Source organism: Coccidioides posadasii, chromosome 1 (genome assembly GCF_018416015.2).
Source record: "Coccidioides posadasii str. Silveira chromosome 1, complete sequence".
Taxonomy (NCBI): domain Eukaryota; kingdom Fungi; phylum Ascomycota; class Eurotiomycetes; order Onygenales; family Onygenaceae; genus Coccidioides; species Coccidioides posadasii.
In genome coordinates this window covers 8,064,114-8,084,611 of record NC_089407.1, presented here as the reverse complement: position 1 = coordinate 8,084,611, position 20,498 = coordinate 8,064,114, and the positions used below count along the sequence as shown (strand labels likewise).

Sequence of the window (20,498 nt, the reverse complement as noted above, 5' to 3'; positions counted from 1 at the left end):
TGTTAAATCTATTCGCCAACGGAAGCCAGGAACCAAATGTCCCGTGGAGAAGCCCGCGTGGTGGCAACGGGCAAACGTAACTATTTCAGTCGTGCAACGGTTTGCGAGGACCTTGCAAACTTGCAAGCTGTCCAAAGGGAAAAACGCAACACAGGACAACGTCGTCAATCAGCGACACATTAACAACAGAGAGCAACAATGTGAGCGTTGCATCTGCTGGGAAAGAAGCCACGAAGCGAGAAAACAATATTAACTTAATAAAAGCATTGGACTTCCTGCTCTCCTTAATTGCTTTGCTTGGGGATTCAAAACCGAGGGGGTTTTTCTTAACATGTGGCTTTGAACAGGTGCGAGCTTCATAGGACTGGTACGGAGCAAGGCTTTTCGCCAAGCTCAATTGAGGGACGAAATTTGGAGTACTGGTGACTGGAAAGGATGCCGGCTGATGGTGTCTGCGCTAGGATATTTGCTTCCTTCGCGGATCAACCCATGCAGAAAGGCGCAGTTAGGGTTCTGTTTCAATGTTTTATCGGCTTTACTGCGAGCGCCAAAGACGCCCCCAGAAGCTGGCACTCGTGGACTACAGCGACATACGTGACTGAGCCTACGTATGTACTCCACACGTACATTTAAGAAGAGTCTTCCGTTCGAGAAACGCAGTTGTGATGGCTTGGTGGCTGAGATTCTCGACCATCTCGGAGCGGCCGGCTGAAGTTGCAAATGGTCAACCTTTTAGGTTTTTGTCCGGGGTCAGAGTTTCTTTTGCTAAGGCCAATGTTAGAGTCGAGGTCGCTTGCGCATTCATCATCGGTTTCACATTGGAGACTGTCTGAGACCTTGTGGGAGTGTATTAAGAGGACGCTCATACTCCGTAGGTGCTGAAGCAACGAGGCGCCCTCAGCATTGCTCTTCGGAACCCCAGGCGTGCACATGCCAAACAAGCGTGGTTTGCTACTAAAGGCACGGGCCGTACAGGATGGAGACTCCAGATATTAATGCTTGAAGGATCAAGTGCCGGATAACTCTACGGGTATCAAGGGGTCTAGGGATAACAAACTCCGATCATACAAGTGGGTGAAGGTCTACGTAGTAGAAAAGCATTAAATCGTCGAAATCAGCCACAGTTGATCCTGTCTACCACAAAACTCGACACACATCCGCCGGTTTGGCTCACCCAAGCAATAGGACAAGCACAAACTGAGAGGGAGACAAGCTTTATTCTTGCTCCTAGAACCGTTTGGGGCGATCAAGCTGCATCGGCAGGCACCTGTCTGGGGATGTCAATAGAGTCGAGCAGAGGAAACAGCCAGAGTTTCAACTTTTCGACGGAGCATGACAACACCCGAAGCAGGGTATCAACCAGTGTCGTGAAGCCGTCCGGGGGAGTTAACTTTCTGTCTACATACTACGGAAGGGCGACGCCTCCCTTTTCTTCATCCCAGCGGTCGAGCAATAGCGATGAGTTTGACGACGAGCAAGAATGGATCGACGTTTGTAGAGAGACGGCCCGGACCAGTCAACTATCACCGCACCACGCCAAAGCTTCCTATACCAGCTTCTCGAGTACTCCTCCGTAGCGGACTGTCATTTCTGCGGCACGTTGGAGAAACGGCCTTGGTTGACCACTGCTTCAGGCGAATTAATTCCTCCTAATCTACTCCATAGTTCCGAGTAACAAAGGGTCCTGTATCTCAGACCCAGTGCCCAGTAAGCTTTTAAGGGCGTGAAGATGCATTTTGGAAATATAGGACGTCATCTGGGAGCTGCCAGGGCGTGGCGTGCGGAGGCTGCGAAGGTTTGGGTTGCGGGAAGTTGATCAACCATGGGCCACAGTAGTTAAACCCTATCTTATATTTATTAAATTTTAGATGCTTGTGCTGGCAACGGTTTCTGCAAGCCCTCGCTCTTTGCGCTTCGGAAGAGAGCAGCAACCGTTTCGTAAAGATGCCAGCGGTGAAGACGGAGAACGAAAGCGATGGGATTGGGCACGATGCCGTGCAATTGGCTTTCGCGTGCCCAGCCACCCAAAAAGGGCACATGCACCTCGCCGTCAGCACCTCGACGGTCTGGAGTAAAGACAAACTTTTCTGCAAAACAGGTCATGCTTGAACTCCTGGTGCTTGAAGTCCTCAGGCCACTGCCCTTTCTCTCTGAAAAGCGTCCTCTGGAGTGCTCGCTGAAGTCACTCCCATACAAAGACCTCTTATCGCTGGCGAAATTCTTATCGGGCGCGGTGACGCAAAGGCCCAATCGGAGTCAGACGACACACAGCTCGATCAACCGCTGCGAGTTTCAATTGTCTCCGTGCACACCGCGCATGCAGTTGCTGGCTGCTATCAGAATGTAAGGTAAATTTGCTGCATTCATCTTGACTCGTCCACGGATCGACCTTGGGCTCAGCCACCTCCCATCCAGCGGGATTGATTCCAGCACGGAGTCCTGTTCGACAATCTACCAAAGGCAGCCGACGCTCAACCATTTCTTGAAACTTCATCGACCCACGAAGTGGCTATACACATACACTGTCTGACAGCCCTTGATATACCCGATTGACATTCCGTGAGAAAGCACAACGATGTCGTCGGCCCAGCGACAAGCAACAACTACGCGATCCAGATCCGCTTCGAACACGCAGATCCCTGCGAACGGGAAATTTTACACCAAATCTACCCAACCGCCATTCGATTCAGAGTATGACGACCAATGCGCCCTGCCATCGACTCGTGAAGCTCCTATTATACGTGGAAACTCATTTCGGCGTTCACATGGCCCAGAACAGTCAACCCGTGTTGGAGTGAGGTCTTTCGCGGAGCGTGCGAGGAATCTCCCACCTGAGCGCAGGCTTCCAGAGCCGCCTCGTTCAAGTCCAACGGAGACTGTTCACGGTACTACGTCGATAGGGACTTCCCCCGCAAATCCAAATTCTAGATCGTCGTCGGTCCAAAATACAGCGAGCAGTATATACCAATCTCCCCCCGCTCCACGTTCTATACCGCAATCACAGCCTAGCGAACCGCCTTCCCCTGTGGCCCAATCAAACCCAGACGCCGTTCCAAAGAAAGATGATAAACGACGGCGTGATCGCGACTGGGCGCCCGCCCGATCTCCCTTGCAGAAATTGGAGGTCACATTGAAGGATATCAGCAAGGAAGAGAAACGCGCGAGGGTGGAAGAAGCGGAGATGCTGCTGAGAGAGGCCAAAGCCGGGCGTCAGAATCGTCGCATTAGTCAGGACGTGCGTCCGAGTCCGAGACTGAAGGAGAATAGCCACACTACAGAAACTATGTCTCAGCAGCCGCCGACCCTCGAGGAAGCTGGGCTGACAAGAAGTCTAAGCACTAAACAACGAGAACGGCTACAGCAAAGTGCTGTGATAGAATCAACGAAACCCTCACCTGGTCGGTTTTCAACTGATCGTGAAGGATTCGATTATCAGCCACTGGAATCAGAAGGATTGAGGGAACCTATGGCGTCCGAGATGGTTAATCAAGTGCGTGCTAGGCCGGATCAAGATCCTGAATTTTCCCTCGATGGAGGAGCATATCAATTCATGGCTGCGGCCAACGACGACGAGTCGACTCCACAGCAGAGAGTAGCACAACCGTCTGTAAATCAGTTCAAAAGCCGGGGTTACGCTGAGGACAGACGCTCATGGCAGCATCCACATGCCAATCCTCCTTCATTTACACCGGCCGCGCCTGTACAGAGGAGCAACAGCCGAAAACTTCAAAAGCCTATTCTTCGGGAACTTAGAGAACAGCCTGCGACAGAATATCCTGCCAATACAAGCCCAGCTTTCAACGCCAGTAGAACGAAACCGTACGATCAGGCTCGGGCGCTAAGCTCGCCGGACCCCAAGGACCAGCCTTCACACATCAATAAGCCCGTGGATGGGCTACGGGCGACTAACGATGATCCAGTGGGCCAAGGGTATGCCAATGCCAGCAATGAGGCCCAATCGGACGACCTGGACTCCATAACAGGACTGAAAAAGAGTGAAAATAAACAGAAGCGAGTTTCCGTTACGTTTGCTGTTCCTCCTCCGACTCCGCCGCCGCTTGATGAATGGAGAAATGCAACAGTGGGCTTTTTGCTACGGGATGACTTCAAATTTCAAAGCCTTGACGGAAAGGCCTGGTGGGAAGGAAAGGACCCAGAGAGACGCAAGAGAAATCAATCTGTATCCCAGAATATACCCCGGCCTTCTCCCAAAATAAAGAGTGAGTTCAGCACTTTAATCAAAATATTTGCAACCTAGAATTCTTTATCCTATATGAACTAAATTCCTTTGAATTGTATAGAAAACACTCCGTTTGAACCACCTCTATACTTAAAGTGCGGACCGCTACTTCGATTCACCGGTATAAAACGGGAGCGAATTGACAGTCGTACCGGGCCCGCTGAGAGAGAAATTTGGAGAGGAAGCATCATGATTGCTACCAAGGACTCTGCGTCTTCATATGATATTCCGCCAACGCTTCGCATTTTTTCTCAGCCTCGAGATTTGTTACCTCCACCACCCACCGAAATTCGCCCTGAACACGGGGAGCTTGCACCAGAATACGTTGATCCGATTGCAGGGCTCACAAAGCTCTCGAGAAACGGAAAGCTACTCTATGTCAAACCTGTGGACCACGTCGAAGAGGCAAAGGACCTCTGTTTTGTTGAAAATGAAGACGGCCTTTTTGAAGAGTCACCCAGCCCCTTGGACTACAGCACCAGCAACCGGGTCGGTAAATCGCCTGATGCGAGAGTCGGAGACCTAGACGGGGAATCCGTTGGAAGATACAAAGAGATCCCGGGATTCCGACTTTACGCCGACTCAGCAAGAGACGTGACTTTCTGGCGGTTCAACATTCAGATCGAGCTCGGAAGCAAACAAGAGCACATCGCCTACCGTATCAACCAAGGTTCTGCTCAGGGTTTTTGGGTTCCAGCGAAAGGGCAGATGATGAACATCATGTTCCACAGCGGCAATTGCTTCGGGGCGTCCGTTGACACTGATAAATTTAGCGGACCCGATCCGTTATGGCGGGATGCTCTCAACGTCCACCAGACACGGCCATTCCACGTCATGATCGGCGGTGGATCTCAGATATACAATGATGCTGTAGCCTTCGAGACCGAACACTTTCAAAACTGGCTGGATATAAAAGTCAAATATGAAAAATACCAGCACCCGTTCAATCTAGATATCAAGGCCGAACTCGAGGAGTTTTATTTGGATAACTACCTGCGATGGTTTTCTCAGGGTCTGTTTAGCATGGCAAGTGCCCAGATACCGATGGTTAACATGTGGGACGATCATGATATAATTAGCGGATTCGGATCTTATTCGGATGAACTTATGACCTCACCAGTATTTTCGGGATTGGGAAATATTGCGTTCAAGTATTACATGCTTTTCCAGCACCAGAGCGTTCCGGAAGAGACGCAGTTGAACGAACCAAGTTGGATAATGGGTCCCGCTCCGGGTCCCTTTATTGAACAGAAAAGTCGAAGTATTTTTGTACACTTGGGTAGGCGGGCGGCACTTTTGGCGGTAGACTGCCGAACTGAACGGACCGTAAGACCGTCTCCCTTGCTGATCTGTTTTGGTCATTGCTAACAAATTTTCAGCGATACGATATTTTGAGCGACGACACGTATGATTTGATTTGGAATCGCTGTCACGAAGAGATCATAAAGGGAGAAACGAAGCATCTTCTCGTGCTCATTTCAATTCCCGTCGCCTATCCAAGAATGGTACGTGTAAGCTCCGTGCACTCTGAATAAGCGCCCTAACGCGGCCTTAGGCATGGCTTGAAAACGTAACGAGCAAGGTCATGGATCCTGTCCGATCGCTGAGCAAAGTTGGATTGTTCGGGAGCTCAGAGACTAAAGTCGGGAGCGGTGCAGAACACTTGGATGACCATTGGACCGCAAAATTGCATAAGCTTGAACGGAGATGGTTGATCGAGGACCTTCAAGAACTCGCGGCAGAGAAATCCGTCCGAATTACCATTCTGGGGTATGAACATGGCATTTTTCATCTTCCTTTCTTTTCTCATTTTTCTTTTCGGAAACAAAACCTGACTGTTTTGGACATAGAGGCGACGCGAATTTGGCGGCAATGGGCCAGTTCTACACGGACCCGAAGCTAGAGATTCCGAAGGATCAGGATTACAGATATATGCCAAACGTGGTCTCTTCACCGATTGTCAATGCACCCCTGCCACAAATGATGAGTGACGCACTTAATCGGCGAAACAAGGTTCATGCCGTGGATACGAAAACAATGGAGGACATGAGACCGATATTCACCCACGACGTTGACGGCAAGCCCAGAAATAATAAGCGTCTCCTGCCAAGAAGGAACTGGTGTTGCATCCGGGAATACGCTCCAGGTATGTCGTGGCAATAACTGTCAGGCGAAGTGAAAGGAGAGTTTTGACGTAGAACTACAAAAATCGATACTAATTACTGCCTTTCATACATAGGTTCAACGCCAATTGACACACCTTCAGAGCCAAGCACCCCGGAACCCCCCAGGGTGGGGAACCTTGCTAGATCGTTGTCACTTAGTCGCGGGGAGGGCCGAGGTTTGGGGAGGTCGTTTTCTCTCTCTCGCCGGTTTTCAGCTCGCGGACCGCCACCATCGAGATATGAACCAGCGGAATACACTCAGCGCAGCATGAGCTACGATGGCTCGCAACCCTTGGAGGCGCGAGATAGCCCATCACAGCAGGGACAGGCTCACCCTTCCCAGCAAGCCGACGGAAGAGAACCCGAGCCCGGGGATTTCATCCGACGACGTACTGATTTAAGTGCAAAGCAGATCAAGCAAGCACTCAAACGAGGAAATGACACGCATCATTTCATTAACCTTGAGGGTGGATTGGATATCACGTTGAACTGCGAAGTAAGTCCGAGTGATCCTGCTGGCATCACGACGCCGTACAGGGTCCTCGTACCTGCATTATCATTTAACGGCGAGTTTGAGCCTAGCATCCCTCTCCAGAAGAGACGGTGGTGGATGCTCAGACGAAAGAAGCCAGAAACAACGCAACACGAGGATAACAGCGATGGAGAGTATGATTATCACACCAACCAGGGTGCCGAGAGGCCATATACCCCGCCGGCGCAGGAGAAACAGGGTCAATTCTCATCCCCTGAAGGCGTGGGACAGGGATACGGTGGCGTGGAAGCGTACCGGCCGAAGAAAAAAAGGTTTGGAATCTTCTGAAACTCCGTTGAGAATCAACCAGCGAGGTTCTACAGTTTTGTTTTAAATTCTTTTCTTGTGAGGCTGGAGCGCCGGAATTGACCTCTCTTTTTCTCTCTTTTCCTTTCCTTTTTTTTTTTTTTTTTTTTTTTTTTTTCCCTCTTGCGTTCCTTTTCTGTTGAATGTGATGATCCAGTGTCACAATTTCAAATCCCAGTAATTAATAGTTGCTCTGTGTGCATGTATGTACGAGTATACCCCTGGACAGCGAAGTCGGTTTTGCATTGGCGCCGTGATAGAGTTTTGTCAGGGAAATGATTCAATTGTGGAGACGATCTTCGCCATCGATCGACGGCATCACCGCCCAGGCTCAAGCTACTGTAGCATCTGCATCGAACAGTGCCATCCCCATCGCCTCACGAAACGTCAAATTTGCTTTATGGAGCCCAGCTGCGGTAATCTCTTGCCTGGTGAATTTGTAAGCTTCAAGTCCCAGCCCAACCCTGGAGCATCGCCAGAACAATCCAGACCCTACCCTCGCTTTCGCATATAAAACCAAATTCTCTCACATAAACCTTTTTTGCTTCCTCGTACCCGCCAACACCTTCAAGCTGTTTTCCTCAATCTTCCGCCGCCGCGTCTTCTCCCCCGTCCGCTCTGGTGTCGGGCTCTCTGTTGCTGCTGCGGCCACATTGCAACACCGAACAACACCGTCAGGACCGGCAAGTATATCACTGCAGCCCTCGGCGCCCGTGAGCGTCAAGGCAAATCTCCAGAGCAGAATGGCGCACTCCAAAGTCATCAGTGAGTACCTATGCCCCTCCAACCAACCCGGCGTTTTCGCGGTTCGCTACTGTCCCCCTCTTCGGTATGGATCTGAGCGCTGATTGCTTGTTCCCACGACAGTCATCGGCTCCGGCCCCGCCGCCCACACGGCCGCTATCTACCTCTCGCGCGCAGAGCTCAAGCCTGTCATGTACGAGGGCATGCTTGCCAACGGCACCGCTGCAGGTGGCCAACTGACCACCACCACCGACGTCGAGAACTTCCCCGGTTTTCCCGCCGGTGTCGGAGGCACCGAGCTCATGACCAAGATGCGCGAGCAGTCGATTCGCTTCGGAACAGAGATCATCACAGAGACTATTTCGCGTGTGGACCTCTCTAGCCGCCCGTTTAAGCTGTGGAAAGAATGGTCCGATGGACCCGATGATGCTCCCGCACATACCGCGGATGCTTTGATCATTGCCACTGGTGCTAATGCGCGTCGGTTGGATTTGCCCGGTGAAGACAAGTACTGGCAGAACGGAATCAGCGCGTGTGCTGTGTGCGACGGTGCGGTGCCAATTTTCCGAAACAAGCCACTGTTTGTGATCGGTGGAGGAGATTCTGCCGCTGAAGAGGCGATGTTCTTGACAAAATACGGCAGCAGCGTGACTGTGCTTGTACGCCGGGACAAATTACGAGCTAGCAAGACCATGGCTACCAGATTACTGAATCATCCAAAGGTTGAAGTGAAGTTCAACACCGTGGCCGTTGAAGTCCAGGGCGAGCCGCAGCCAAGGGGCTTGATGACCCATTTGAAGATCAAGAACGTGGTCACTGGTAATGAGGAGGTTGTTCCTGCTAATGGACTCTTCTACGCTGTTGGACACGAGCCTGCCACCGGATTGATAAAGGGCCAGGTTGAGACCGATTCAGACGGCTATATTGCCACCAAGCCAGGAACTAGTTACACAAGTGTCGAGGGTGTCTTTGCAGCGGGAGATGTACAAGATAAGAGATATAGACAAGCTATCACCAGTGCAGGTGAGTATCCTTTTGATTACCCACAGGAGGCTGGGTGCAACTTACTTACATAACCCTTTTATCTACAGGGTCTGGTTGTATCGCTGCGCTCGAGGCCGAGAAGTATATCGCTGAGTTAGGTGACGTCGAACAACCAGCAAATACGATACAACAATCTGCGACACAGGCAGAGAAGGAACTCGAAGAGAACCCCCCTGCTTCATTGGAGTATAAATCCAACCCCTTGCTGTAGATTTTATCGTGTCATTTTCGAATCCATTAACAACATAGAATTTCTTTCTTTGTCAATTTAAGATGAAGGAGACTTTGAGACTTACCCTGCCATGGTTGTTTTTTTTGTTAGAGATCTGGGGCATCCTTAGCTTTGCGTTGGTTCAAGTAGATATTTAGTTTTTAGATGGATTCTACATTAGATGGTAGCAAGTCCTTGCAGTACATATTACATATTGCCATTTTACTCTCCTTTCGGGCCTTGATACCGGATGACGGGGTGCAAGATCAATTTTCCCTTTCCGTTGTGATGAGCTTCGATGCGCCTATCTGTCTGGAGGGAATATTTAGAGCTGCTACGGATACTTGTAGCCTCTGCACACTTGTGAGTAATTAGCATTAAAGGCGCAGTTCCTCAACTACTCATATTTCGTTGCTGGACTGCAGGACAGCGTGCATTATATCCTCGCGCCCTCGACGATCTGGGAATCGCCAGCTTCCTTTTTGCTTTGCTTTGACTGGATAAAATCAGACTAAATTAGCCCCAGATTTGGGGCTGGTTGGATATGAGCATGAAGAACCAGCTAACGGTAAAAGGACGCAAGTTGCTCATATCTCCAGGAGTGCAAAAGATGAACAAGAAGGGGTGGATAAAATGGCTCTCGCATTGGATTGCTTCACGGCATGCAAGGGGATAGGGAAATATCACTGAGGAAGGTGTTATTTCATGTCAAGACCTATGTAAAGGCCTGAGGTGAATTTATATCTGTATGCAGTCACCTTTCACGGGCACATCCACGTTCGCTGTGGACATAAAGGAACAGCAATCTAGGACATATCATAGAGGACCCGACGCCCATATCTTCAAAAGACCAGTGTTCCCTTATCAACAGATATCAACAGACACAGCGAAAAGGTGTGCAAAGCTTGTCAACAGGATACTAAACCAGTACTAGCGCCATCTGTAGCCAAATCACGGGATATGCCGCGAGGGCTTCCTGATATGGGAACACAACCCTCTCGCACAAACATCTTACATCCTAGAAAGATAACTGCCCCCAGGTCCTCTTGTTCTTTTGCTCTTCGTCTGCTTTCTCTATTGCTGTGCTTCACGGACCTGGTTGTGCATCCATCATCATTCTTCTTCAGGCACTTATACTTGAAAGCATCCCTTTAGAACAAAAGTCCAAAACAAAAATGGATGCTTTTCCCCGACGCGTTTCTCATGCTGTTGTTGACCTGACACCTAATCAACCTCCTGGGGCACCATCAAACCAAATGCTGGTAGAGAATCAGGCTGCTTCGGCGGGACAGGAAGTAAACCGCATGCCAGCACGTTTTCTTAGTTGGGTGCGAATCATCATCAGCATCACATGTGCTCCTGAGCATCCCGGCGTCAACGGTGGCAACGGGCGTGAATTCAACTTCTTCGATTATATCCCGCGTGATATGATCGGGCGCAGACTCGAGTCCTCCAACATCCGTTGGGAACCCGCAGGTCGCTATTTTGCAGGAATCCGTGACAGATACCACAACGTCGTCTTGAACTCGCAGGTCTGGGATTGCCAGTTCTGCGGTGAGATCTCAAAGCACCTTTACATGTCGGGCATGCCACGTCTCATGGACATGCGTAAGTGGCTTGTCTATGCGATTCCGATTTGTCGTACTCTTGGGCCGTGCGACCGAAAAGCCGTTATGTTGGTCGACCAAATTTTTAGAGAGCGATTCCCAAGGGTTGCTATTCCTGATGGTCCTTGCTGTGAAGTGTGTGGATTCATCCACAAACTTAAGCAGTGTACTCGATGCAAGATGATCCAGTAAGTCAAGTCCCTTGCGTTGGCCCCTTGGAGTCTTCCGAATATAAAAGCTGACAAAACGGCCTATTTGTTAAGGTACTGTTCGATTGAATGCCAGGCCCACCACTGGCCAATCCATAAGAAAGACTGCAGAAATGCTGAGCGTGAGATACTTGGTATCAGGGAAGGACAGAACTGAAGAGGCGGTAAGGCCACACAACACCACCCTCAACATTCCCCCTTGACCAATTGCTAATGCTGATGCCAGAACCCCAGAAAACAAGGAAGGATATCAACCATTGGAATCTAGGAAAAGGCCTTCGGGCAAATTCTTATCTTGATTGGGGATGCTTTTGAAAAGTTTTTGTATGTGCTTCAACCAGGGGAGTTTATTCTCTCAATTGAATAAAAAGTTGTGATCTTTTTCCAGGTGCCTTGATCAACCAGTGTCTATGGAGGGATATCCTTTCCTTTTTGCCTTCAGGCCAGGCAAAGAAGATGTCTGAGTTGGAAGCCTTCGAAATTCATGGCAATTGCTCTTGTCATGTAGCACAAGCAAGGTACTGCATTCTCCTGAGTGCTTTTTTCCAATTTGGATGTGAAGCTGAAGCTGAGGCTGGAGTGGCTGGTGGCAGTGAAGGTTTGTGCCAAGCAGTCTGACTAACTAACTCGTTAGTTAACTAGGCCGCATGTGGCTAGCCAACGAATTCAGCTCTCTCCAGGCTTCCAACCCGCTTCCGTCCGCCAGAAGCATCAAAGAAGCACCTAGAAGTTTGTCTCGGGTTTGAGCTGGCACCTGGAGCCGAGACAGAGCATTACCTTAAGTGTGGAGTAAAGTCCAACAATTATCAATCTGGCTGCATACAGAGTGGTTAACGTCACATCCATTATTCAGACCCAAACTATCCTGTATGTGTCATGCGGTTGCTCATCATTCAGCTTGTCCTCAAACGGTGACGCCGGACATTGAGAAGCATTTAAAGCCATGGGCCTTTCCAGGAAGTTTTGGATCAGACATGCAACAGGTGTTTGGTGTTGCAAGTTGTGTTGATGCTTTGTTATTGGATTCCCAGTTTATCTCTCCCTGGTTTTACATGATATTAGACTCTACTCCGTACATATGGCGGAACAATCCTTACATCTTTCCCATGACATTGTCCGAAGCGGTTCTTGTCTCTGCGGCCATGTTAAATACCAGCTCACTGGCGAGCCAAGCAATGCCTCACTCTGCCACTGTCTCAACTGCAAGAAAACTAGCGGTTCAGCATTCTGGTGCACAGGGTGGTTTTCCAAGAAGGTGAGCACAACAAGGAGAGATCTAGCCGGCAGAGCTTCAACTATGAAAAGGGGGTTGCTCCGTTTGCAAAGTCACCGAGGCAGAACAAACTAATGGCGCCTACATTGTACATTATGCCTCTAATTGCTAACAGTATTCTCCCAACAGCAAATGACCCTCACAGCTTCCTCGCCGTCCGACCTTAAAACATACGAAGATAGGGATACAGAGTCTGGAAGTCCGCTGTGGCGCAAATTCTGCTCCAACTGCGGTTCTACACTATTCGCTGAGTCACCGAGGACAGACGATTTCATTGTAGTGGCACTTGGCTCGTTGGATAAGGATCAGAAACCCTGGAACACAACAATCGAGGTATATGCGAAAGACGATTATGGCTGGGTGCCGCAGAAAGAAGGCGTCAAGGTTTTCCAAGGAAAGATCGAAAGGATTTGACCCAGAGAGGAGGGAAGTCAGAGTCGAAAGACCAAACTTCCACCTTGTATAGATATATTCAGAATTAACTTTAGCAAGTTCAAATGAGCCGCTGAAGCTTGGGTTACTTCGATTTCCATATCTAATTTATTGTGATGTTTAACAAGTTTAGAGGAGTAATTCTTCGAAGCTACCATCATATATAGTAGTTCTAACTTTGTATGCGCTTTCAGCCGCCAAGCTCCCGCTCTACCTGCTCGCCCGCTAATTAGTGCAGAGATGAAGTGAGTCTTGCGAAGTACCGAGTACATAATTGAATTATGAACAGAAATGAGGAATAGAAATTCGATGTCAGGACTCATGATTTTTCCTCATATGGCAAGCAGCCCACGAGCCAGCAGGAGATAATTCAATATCAATATAGAAGAGTCGAAGGTTCCAACATCGAGTGAACTCTTCCACAGAGAAAAGAGGCCAAATATGGGAAAGGATATAACAGAGCAACCTCTATGGAACATCATCCCTGCCCTGAAAACGCAACCGACCAGCAAAGCCCAATGCACCCACATCTGTAGCACCAGTCAACCGAAAAGAAGTATAATCGCTAAAGCTAGTCCACAACCATGCAAATATCACAATAACACGAAAAACTCCATTTTTTTTTTTTTTTTTTTTTTTTGTGGGGGGGGAGGAACTTGAATAACATCTTAGTCGATCCTAGTTTAATTTATATGTCCTCACCTTGGCATTGGCAACCTTCTGGCTATCCATCTCTTTCACGAACTTACTATACGGGTTTGCTGCGCACCATCGATCTTTGATCTCAGCGGAGTGTCTCTCCCATACTGTAATTCGTTCTTTCCATTTGGACATCTTCTCGTTGTTGATCTTACGGTTGATCTCGATTTGGTCGAGGTACCGCCGCCTTACCTCCTCTGATGCCTCACGCCACATCTGCCCAAGTGCTTGCCGGACTTCATCACGGGGAGTTTTGGCGGCGGGATTGCCTGTGCTGCGGCGACGGACCTCATCGCATCGAGCTTTGCAGACGAACCAATAGTCTTTTTGAAATAGCAAGAACGGATTTATCGGTTCTTTCCGTGGTTGCTTCTCTGGATCGCCCAGTTCTGCTTGAATGGCCCGGGATATAGCTCTACGGTATTCTTCAACGAACGCCATTTCATAGACAGGCCTGCCCTGGCCAGATGGCGTAGCTGCCGGGCGCTCTGTAGAGTTTGGATGGTCCACCGAGCTTGATTGGGGTTCCTTTCGTTTCTTTGGATTTATCATTGTTTGCTCCGGAGCGGCCGCTGGAGGCGTGACAGGAGTATGGGTTGACGGTGTTTTGGTTTTTGATACTACAAGGGGTGTGGGTACTTTAATTGGTCCAATCACCGATTCGAGGACCTCCTTCGCCACACGGAGCCCGGATAGATAAGCACCGTGTACAGTAGCAGGGTGAGTGCCGCATGTTGCTTCGCCAGCAAAATATAAGTTTCCGGTAGATTTAGCCATCAGATCATAATCTCCAGGTAAGGATTCTGCAGCGACATAAGAATAACTGCCACGAGAAAACCTATCTTGGCCCCACCGTGTGACGATGGTCTCCAAGGGGTCGGGTACTGCGGTACCCTTGAAAATATTTCGAAGTTGAGATGTGACCTCGTGCAAAATCTCAGAGTCAGGGAGAGCTTCTGCATGATGGGCTGAATCGCCTGCCATCAGAGCTATAAGCATAGGCAACCCGCTGGTCTTCATGCAGTTCCAAAATAAATAGAATCTGCCCCGACTGGAAGCGTAATCGGCTTGGGACAAGCTTTCGGGAACCGCCGGCTCCCGTAAAAGTCCAATCATATCCCTTTCCACATCCCAGAATGGCTTCTCGAACACAAGTATGACCTTGTTCATAGTCCCGAAGCCCAGGCGATCAATAGCACCAGTCTTCCATGCCGGCAGAGGAGGCGAAAATGTGATGGACTTACTTTTCAACACGCCCAAAGGAGCTGTAAGCACGACCTTGTCGGCAGTTATAACTTCTCCATCGTCAAGGTAGATACGCGCTTTGCCATTGGGGGAACCATTGACTTTGTATGAGATCTTTGTGACCACTTTGTTGGGGCGAACATCGAGCTTCGAGGGATGTGACCATAAGCCCCGTGGGACTTGTTGGTATCCTCCAATAACCTGCGCGTGTTCACCTTCAAATTCGTTACCCATATCTTGATCCCACCCAGCTAGACTGAGCTTCCCGAGGTTTGCAGCGTTGGCATATTCTAGATTTGCATAGTGCCAGTTTAGCAATCTCATGTCTTTTGGAGTTAACGGCAGCCATTTGTGGCACTGGCGGATTGCTTCGTCCATAACCGCACCTAGCGTTTGTGTCTTTGTGGCCCCAGCAACTTCGTCCAACAGGAGTGTATCCGCATTCGAAGCACCTTCACGTAAGTTCCATCCCATGGCTTGACATGTTAGAGCAGCAGGCATACCATTGGCAGGTTCCACATGGGATATTTGTGGGGCCACCACCGGTTCAGAAATCACAGTAGGCCCAATCTCTGCTGCTCTGTGCCCAACCCCCCGTCGGAGTCGTTTAGCTGGTAACAGCAAATCTACAGTCCCTGACGCAGCAGCATCCTCGTATTGTCTTATCGTGATGCCATCATCCAGAAGGCAATCTCGCGCAGAATGCATTAGCTCTCGGTCTCCTCCAGCGGTCTTGTTTATAACCGCTTTATGGCGATATATTCCGCAGCGGTTGAGAATATCGTTATATAACTTCTCAACCAATGAATCATGAACCTCATCTACCGGGGAGCCATCGGTATCGTAGATCGTTGAAATATCTCGTAGAAGGTGACAATGAAGTGCCAGCTGCGCGCGAATGATGGGGTCCAAAGGGTTACCGTTGTCAAACCCGACAATAATTTGGGCGCCCATTTCCGCTGTCGGCCGTAAATTAGGTACTAATGTGCCCGGTTTTAAAGATTGTAGAGGATGAGAGTATATACGGCCGCCAATGCGTTTTCTACCTTCTAGTACGATAACTTTCGCGGGCGCCGTGTCGCCACCGTAGTGTTGAAATAGGCTCTCTAGCTGTCTAGCACACCCCAGTCCGGCCATCCCTGCACCAATGACGACTATTGTCGGTCCCTCTCTCCTGCGTCTTCGTTTGGTGGGACGCGGATTTTTCGAGATGCTAACACATCCAAAGTTGATATAGCCATTGCGCACAAGCCAGTCGTAAGCAACCGAAGCAAGGTTCATCCATCGCCGGTCCTTTGCACAGCCAAGTGCCTCTTCTTCGGTAACCGTGAGCATGGGATTTCGTGTCCACAGTCGAAGAATGCCATTTCGGATGTTGAGATACGTAGTCACATGAAGGTGGCATAACGAATCTTGCAATATCTCTTGTTCGTCTTTATGGAGCGCATACGGGTTGAGTCGAGAGGCGTAGGCTGCAGCGAGGCACTGTTCAGCATAGAGTGTTGGAGCCATCCGCGTGGGTATGGATGACCTCGGACGGGCTTCAGTGTGAGAGGAAAGCGGAGGTTGTTGTTGCTTTTTACGAGAGGACGACGGAGCAGAGACAGGGGCTGAAGCAGGTGGAGTATTTAATGTTTGGTTTAATTGAGCACTAGGAGTAATCGACTTTTCTGTAGAGAATGGCGATATCAAAGACGCCGAAGTCGTAGAACCATTTGGAGTGTCGTGGCTTTCACTGAACCGTCCCAGCTCTTTACAGAGCTCACTGGAACCTTGAGAACTATCGTCCTCGGGATATGATGTCGAGAGCGGAAACATGTCTGTGAGCTGGTTGGAGCCGACTTCGTTCTTCCTATCATCGCCGTAAACGCCGTCATTCGAAGTTAAAATACCCATTTTCCCATCTTCTGACTCGGAAGTTGCTGTTTTTGTCAAAGCAACCGGAGCTGGCAAGTCACGACTTCCGGACACGCCACCGTCCACCTCGATACTTGACTTGGTCTTCATCGGCGGAATCTCGGACTCCACGCTCTTGACTGTCTCCGAAGAGCTCTCAGCATTGATCGATGCGCTTCCGTCCATAGCGACTATGGTGAGGTAGCGAGATTCTAACGGGTATGAATCTTAGCATGTCCAACCCACCCGTCAGAGGCAAAGTCGCTGGCGACTAATTGTCAAAGATCCTTCGCCCTGTCGAGCTTGTCTTTGATGTCAATTGCAATATCAAAGCACGATAAATCCTGCCATTTTTATAGACAGGGGGTTCCAATTCGGCGACTACCAGTGATCTAGTGGAGATGTAGAACCACGGAGTGTGGACAGACGTTCGATATGTTGGAAGTAGGTGATTTCTCGTAATAACTGGACAGAAAAGTCAGAACTGCACTATCCTTAAGATTATGGATATTGTAAATTGTATCTATGTTGCATCTTACATGGAGGAAGGGGGGTTGTGGAGTTCACACATGCGCTTACACAGTCTTCGGTGGGCAACGTCCACACATGAACGGGAAAAAAGCTTGTTAAGTGAATAGTACGAAGTTTCGACTCTGGGGTTCAGCAACTCTTCAGACAATCACATTCAATGACATCGAGCGGGACGATAGAAATCCACCGGCCGCTGCGGGAGTACATCATCCACCTGTGAAGGATGTAACTTTGAGGTGTCTTCCCCCCGTCGCCGCCTGACTCGGCACCCCGTCGCCCGGCGTACATTTCAGACTGACGTCGTTCTCTCAACGTCAACCCTTGATTGCACCAAAACTGTGACTTTCTAGCGATACATCGGAGGGGCACGGGATGCTCTGAAGCGTTGAATCACACCAAGGCCGTGTTTATAGGCTTCTGGAAGACGATTTGGAACATATCAGTTGTTCCAGACGGGGCTGACAGGCCGACGGCCCACGTCTTCATACCCATCGTGGGATGGCAAAGCCACGCGAGAGATAACCCCATGCACAACTCCAGTTTCCAGGACAAGACATCTCCAACAACTTTACGAGGTGCTGACTTACAAACAGTTCAAGGGTTCTCCAAGCCCTCGCTACCAATCTCCCCGGCGGTGGTATTGCTAACAATTGTGAGATAAATACATTCTGACCTCACCGTTTTTAGACCCTCATCGCGATGCTGCCCTCTTACGCGCTTCGCTGCACCGCCATGGCGTAATTCGTTCAATGTGTTATGAAAGAGCTACATGAGGCGATAATTCGAACATATGTGCGACTCTTCCCCGACGATGCTCCTATTGCCGGCGTGTACTCCGTATCATGGACAACATTTCCAACCTGGTTGCCCATAATTCTAGCCTGGATATTCGGTTAGTTCTAGAGCGTTACTCACCCACTTTTGTTCTTTTCCCCCTTACGCGGCTAATATCTTACAAAACAGAAACCATAATTGAAAGTATTTGCGTAGAACCCTCCTGGATACCGTTTCACGCTGCGATATTTTTACAGTCAGCGGCAACACCTCAAGAGCCAAAAGTGAACTGATTGGCAGATATGACCCAGACATGTGTCCTATATGTGTATCCATGGTATTCGGGGTGTTCTGGCTGAAGAATGCCATACAAGTTGCGACCAGGCTCTTGGACACCACAAGTCGAGATACTTGAATTTTTAAGGCCCCGCCAGGTAGTAATTAGTATCCGAGCCAAGGGGTCAAATAATGCCAGACCGACCCATTGTTAACCAAGCCACCAGCCCAAGTATTTATGTATTCTAAACCACTCCATAGAAGCAATTCTATACGCCGATATATAGCCGAAGCCAAAGCACAGCCATACATGCATCATATATGCCGATGTAAACTATACGTTTCCTGGGCCCCGTCATACCCATCCCCGGCCCCAAAAACGTCGGAATCATTGTCTGTAAATTCGTCGCGGTAAGCGGTCGTATCTATTGCCGTGTTATCATTGTCTATGTCATCAGTTATACCGTTGCCAAAGCCCAATCCCTCTTCTTCGTCGCGTCCGAACTCGTCAGGATTGTCGACAAAGGAGCCGGGTGCAGGAAGTTGTGAAGAGTCGGTAGTTGCCTGAGCAGTAATGGCTCGTTCCTCGGCTTCCAGTTCGGCGGCACGGGCGAGGGTGCTAGATAAACGTTGTCAGACGAGGTATGCCTCGGTGGGGAATAGTGTAGCCCTGACGTACCGTTTGTATATGTACCATCCTGTAAATATGCCAACACAAACACCAACGACGATGCTAATAATATTAATCGCCTTTGTGCCAGCACTCATCTCTTCCCCACTCTGTGCGAGAATTCGTAGCCGACTTCCGATGAATGCAGACACCAAAAGTTTTGGTGTTATGATGGCCGTGGCTAGTCCATACATGAGCGGGTGCACAGTTGGGAAAGTCGAAATGGCTCCATTGCATATCGAGTAAGGCAATGGGCATAAACGTATCATGCAAAGAAGTTTGAGCCCATCATACTTCAACGTCAATGCAAGAGCTGCAAAGCGCTTGTCATGCTGCACCAGGCGGTGTACGAATTTGGAAAGGACTGTCCGGGATAGCATAAAGGAGCATGTCGACCCAACAACAGTCCCAGCAGCATATATCGCCCAACTCGAGGAAAAAGTATGTCAGTGTCGTATTCAAAACATCACAGAGGCGTAGTAGCACAACGTACCCTTTCCAGACACCGAAGATGAATCCAGACACTGTTCCAACGGCCGACCAGCCGATTAGAGGTGGAAATGACACTATAAAGGTGCAGAGCCAAACTATAAAATATACCAGCGCAGACTTCTCAAAATCCGCCGCTACCGGTTCCAACCAGATGAAAATATGTCCCGAGAGTATCATGAAGCCGACCCCAAGTGCAGTTAGTAGCAGCGAGGCGATCACCGCCGCAATCTTTTGCCATATCGTCAACGTTATCCATATTTTGGATATCCTACCCCAAGTTCTCTCTATACGGTTGATAACTCTGTCGCGGGTGCTAATGGAGGCCGAGAGGGAAAAGGAAGGTGAGGCCCGTCTTCCACGGCTTAGACTAGTGCGTGGCCGGCTCCATGGTGGGTGCGCTGACCCTGAACTGGGGGAGTTGGGGTGATCTCGGATTAGAGGCGATGTTGGGAGAAGTCCATCTGAAGATATATTGCTGTTTGTTGTCATTGCAAAGTGATCCGGTGGATGCTGGGGTGTTGTGCTTGGGGCGGGATTCTGTGACCGTATAGCTCTGTCCTTTGCTCTTTTTAGGATATCGATGTCCGGTTAGAATTGAGTGTAGCTGAGGAAGTTAATATTTTTTTTTTTCCCCCCTTTCATAAACCAGATGTCTGCCTGAGAATCACACGTTGTCTCGGTGGTTTCCACGATTCGGTGCCCGTGAGCCCGTCGTTAGAATTGGCGGAAGGTGTAAAAGAGCCCGATGCTCCAGATTCATCAGCAAGCCCAGAAAAGGGAATCCTCCGGAAGTAATTAAACAGTCTCGGAGGAGTGTTTCCTTTTACTTTTATTTGAATGCAGTGATTGACGTCCAGTTCAGGTCATGTCTATTTTTGGATCCTGATGTCGATGCCTTGCTGACTACGCCGTAGTTCGACCGGGCTCGTCTCAGCTGCGAGCCTAGGCGGGGCCAAGGCTGCACCATTCAGCTCTGGCCAAGGAGCGCTCACCATGCCAAAGTTGTCGAGTTCAGATCGCGCACTTTGAAATTATTCCCTGGAAGCACCGAGACCTTGGATTTGTTGGCAGAGGTACAAAGCCCGGTATCAGCCAATAGATAGAAAAGCATGATTAATAGGCTGGTATTCACTCTTGTGTTGGTGGTGTTAA

At 49.4% G+C, this 20,498-nt stretch overlaps 8 protein-coding genes across 8 annotated transcripts; 6 read left to right on the top strand and 2 right to left on the bottom strand.

Annotated features, from left to right (window-relative positions):
• Positions 1–2,575: 2,575 nt before the first annotated feature.
• Positions 2,576–5,775, top strand: D8B26_002467 (uncharacterized protein; the record flags this gene model as incomplete). Its single annotated transcript, XM_003066358.2, has 3 exons — positions 2,576–4,220; positions 4,302–5,566; positions 5,620–5,775. The coding sequence occupies 3 exons, from the start codon at positions 2,576–2,578 to the stop codon at positions 5,773–5,775; spliced, it is 3,066 nt and encodes a 1,021-aa protein (XP_003066404.2).
• Positions 5,776–5,825: 50 nt separating this feature from the next.
• On the top strand, positions 5,826–7,428 carry D8B26_002466 (uncharacterized protein; the record flags this gene model as incomplete). The annotated part of the gene is made up of 4 exons (XM_066123839.1): positions 5,826–6,010; positions 6,091–6,386; positions 6,480–7,209; positions 7,401–7,428. The coding sequence occupies 4 exons, from the start codon at positions 5,826–5,828 to the stop codon at positions 7,426–7,428; spliced, it is 1,239 nt and encodes a 412-aa protein (XP_065979914.1).
• A 358-nt stretch (positions 7,429–7,786) lies between these two features.
• On the top strand, positions 7,787–9,473 carry TRR1 (thioredoxin-disulfide reductase). Its single transcript, XM_003066357.2, has 3 exons — positions 7,787–8,008; positions 8,111–9,010; positions 9,079–9,473. Exons 1-3 carry the CDS (start codon positions 7,987–7,989, stop codon positions 9,240–9,242), a joined length of 1,086 nt encoding a protein of 361 aa, XP_003066403.1. The 5' UTR covers positions 7,787–7,986; the 3' UTR covers positions 9,243–9,473.
• Positions 9,474–10,417: 944 nt separating this feature from the next.
• On the top strand, positions 10,418–11,041 carry D8B26_002464 (uncharacterized protein; the record flags this gene model as incomplete). Its single annotated transcript, XM_066123838.1, has 1 exon — positions 10,418–11,041. The coding sequence occupies one exon, from the start codon at positions 10,418–10,420 to the stop codon at positions 11,039–11,041; it is 624 nt and encodes a 207-aa protein (XP_065979913.1).
• Positions 11,042–11,784: 743 nt separating this feature from the next.
• On the top strand, positions 11,785–12,847 carry D8B26_002463 (uncharacterized protein). The gene is made up of 2 exons (XM_066123837.1): positions 11,785–12,313; positions 12,461–12,847. The coding sequence occupies exons 1-2, from the start codon at positions 12,137–12,139 to the stop codon at positions 12,743–12,745; spliced, it is 462 nt and encodes a 153-aa protein (XP_065979912.1). The 5' UTR covers positions 11,785–12,136; the 3' UTR covers positions 12,746–12,847.
• Positions 12,848–13,058: 211 nt separating this feature from the next.
• On the bottom strand, positions 13,059–17,398 carry D8B26_002462 (uncharacterized protein). The gene is made up of 3 exons (XM_066123836.1): positions 17,143–17,398; positions 15,094–17,068; positions 13,059–14,997 (listed from the first exon to the last, which is right to left on the bottom strand). Exons 2-3 carry the CDS (start codon positions 16,787–16,789, stop codon positions 13,442–13,444), a joined length of 3,252 nt encoding a protein of 1,083 aa, XP_065979911.1. The 5' UTR covers positions 16,790–17,068; positions 17,143–17,398; the 3' UTR covers positions 13,059–13,441.
• An 801-nt stretch (positions 17,399–18,199) lies between these two features.
• TVP38 (Tlg2-vesicle protein) lies at positions 18,200–20,149 on the bottom strand. Its single transcript, XM_003066355.2, has 3 exons — positions 19,348–20,149; positions 18,864–19,283; positions 18,200–18,803 (listed from the first exon to the last, which is right to left on the bottom strand). The coding sequence occupies exons 1-3, from the start codon at positions 19,833–19,835 to the stop codon at positions 18,500–18,502; spliced, it is 1,212 nt and encodes a 403-aa protein (XP_003066401.1). The 5' UTR covers positions 19,836–20,149; the 3' UTR covers positions 18,200–18,499.
• Positions 19,243–19,773, top strand: D8B26_002460 (uncharacterized protein; the record flags this gene model as incomplete). The annotated part of the gene is made up of 1 exon (XM_066123835.1): positions 19,243–19,773. The coding sequence occupies one exon, from the start codon at positions 19,243–19,245 to the stop codon at positions 19,771–19,773; it is 531 nt and encodes a 176-aa protein (XP_065979910.1).
• Positions 20,150–20,498: the final 349 nt, after the last annotated feature.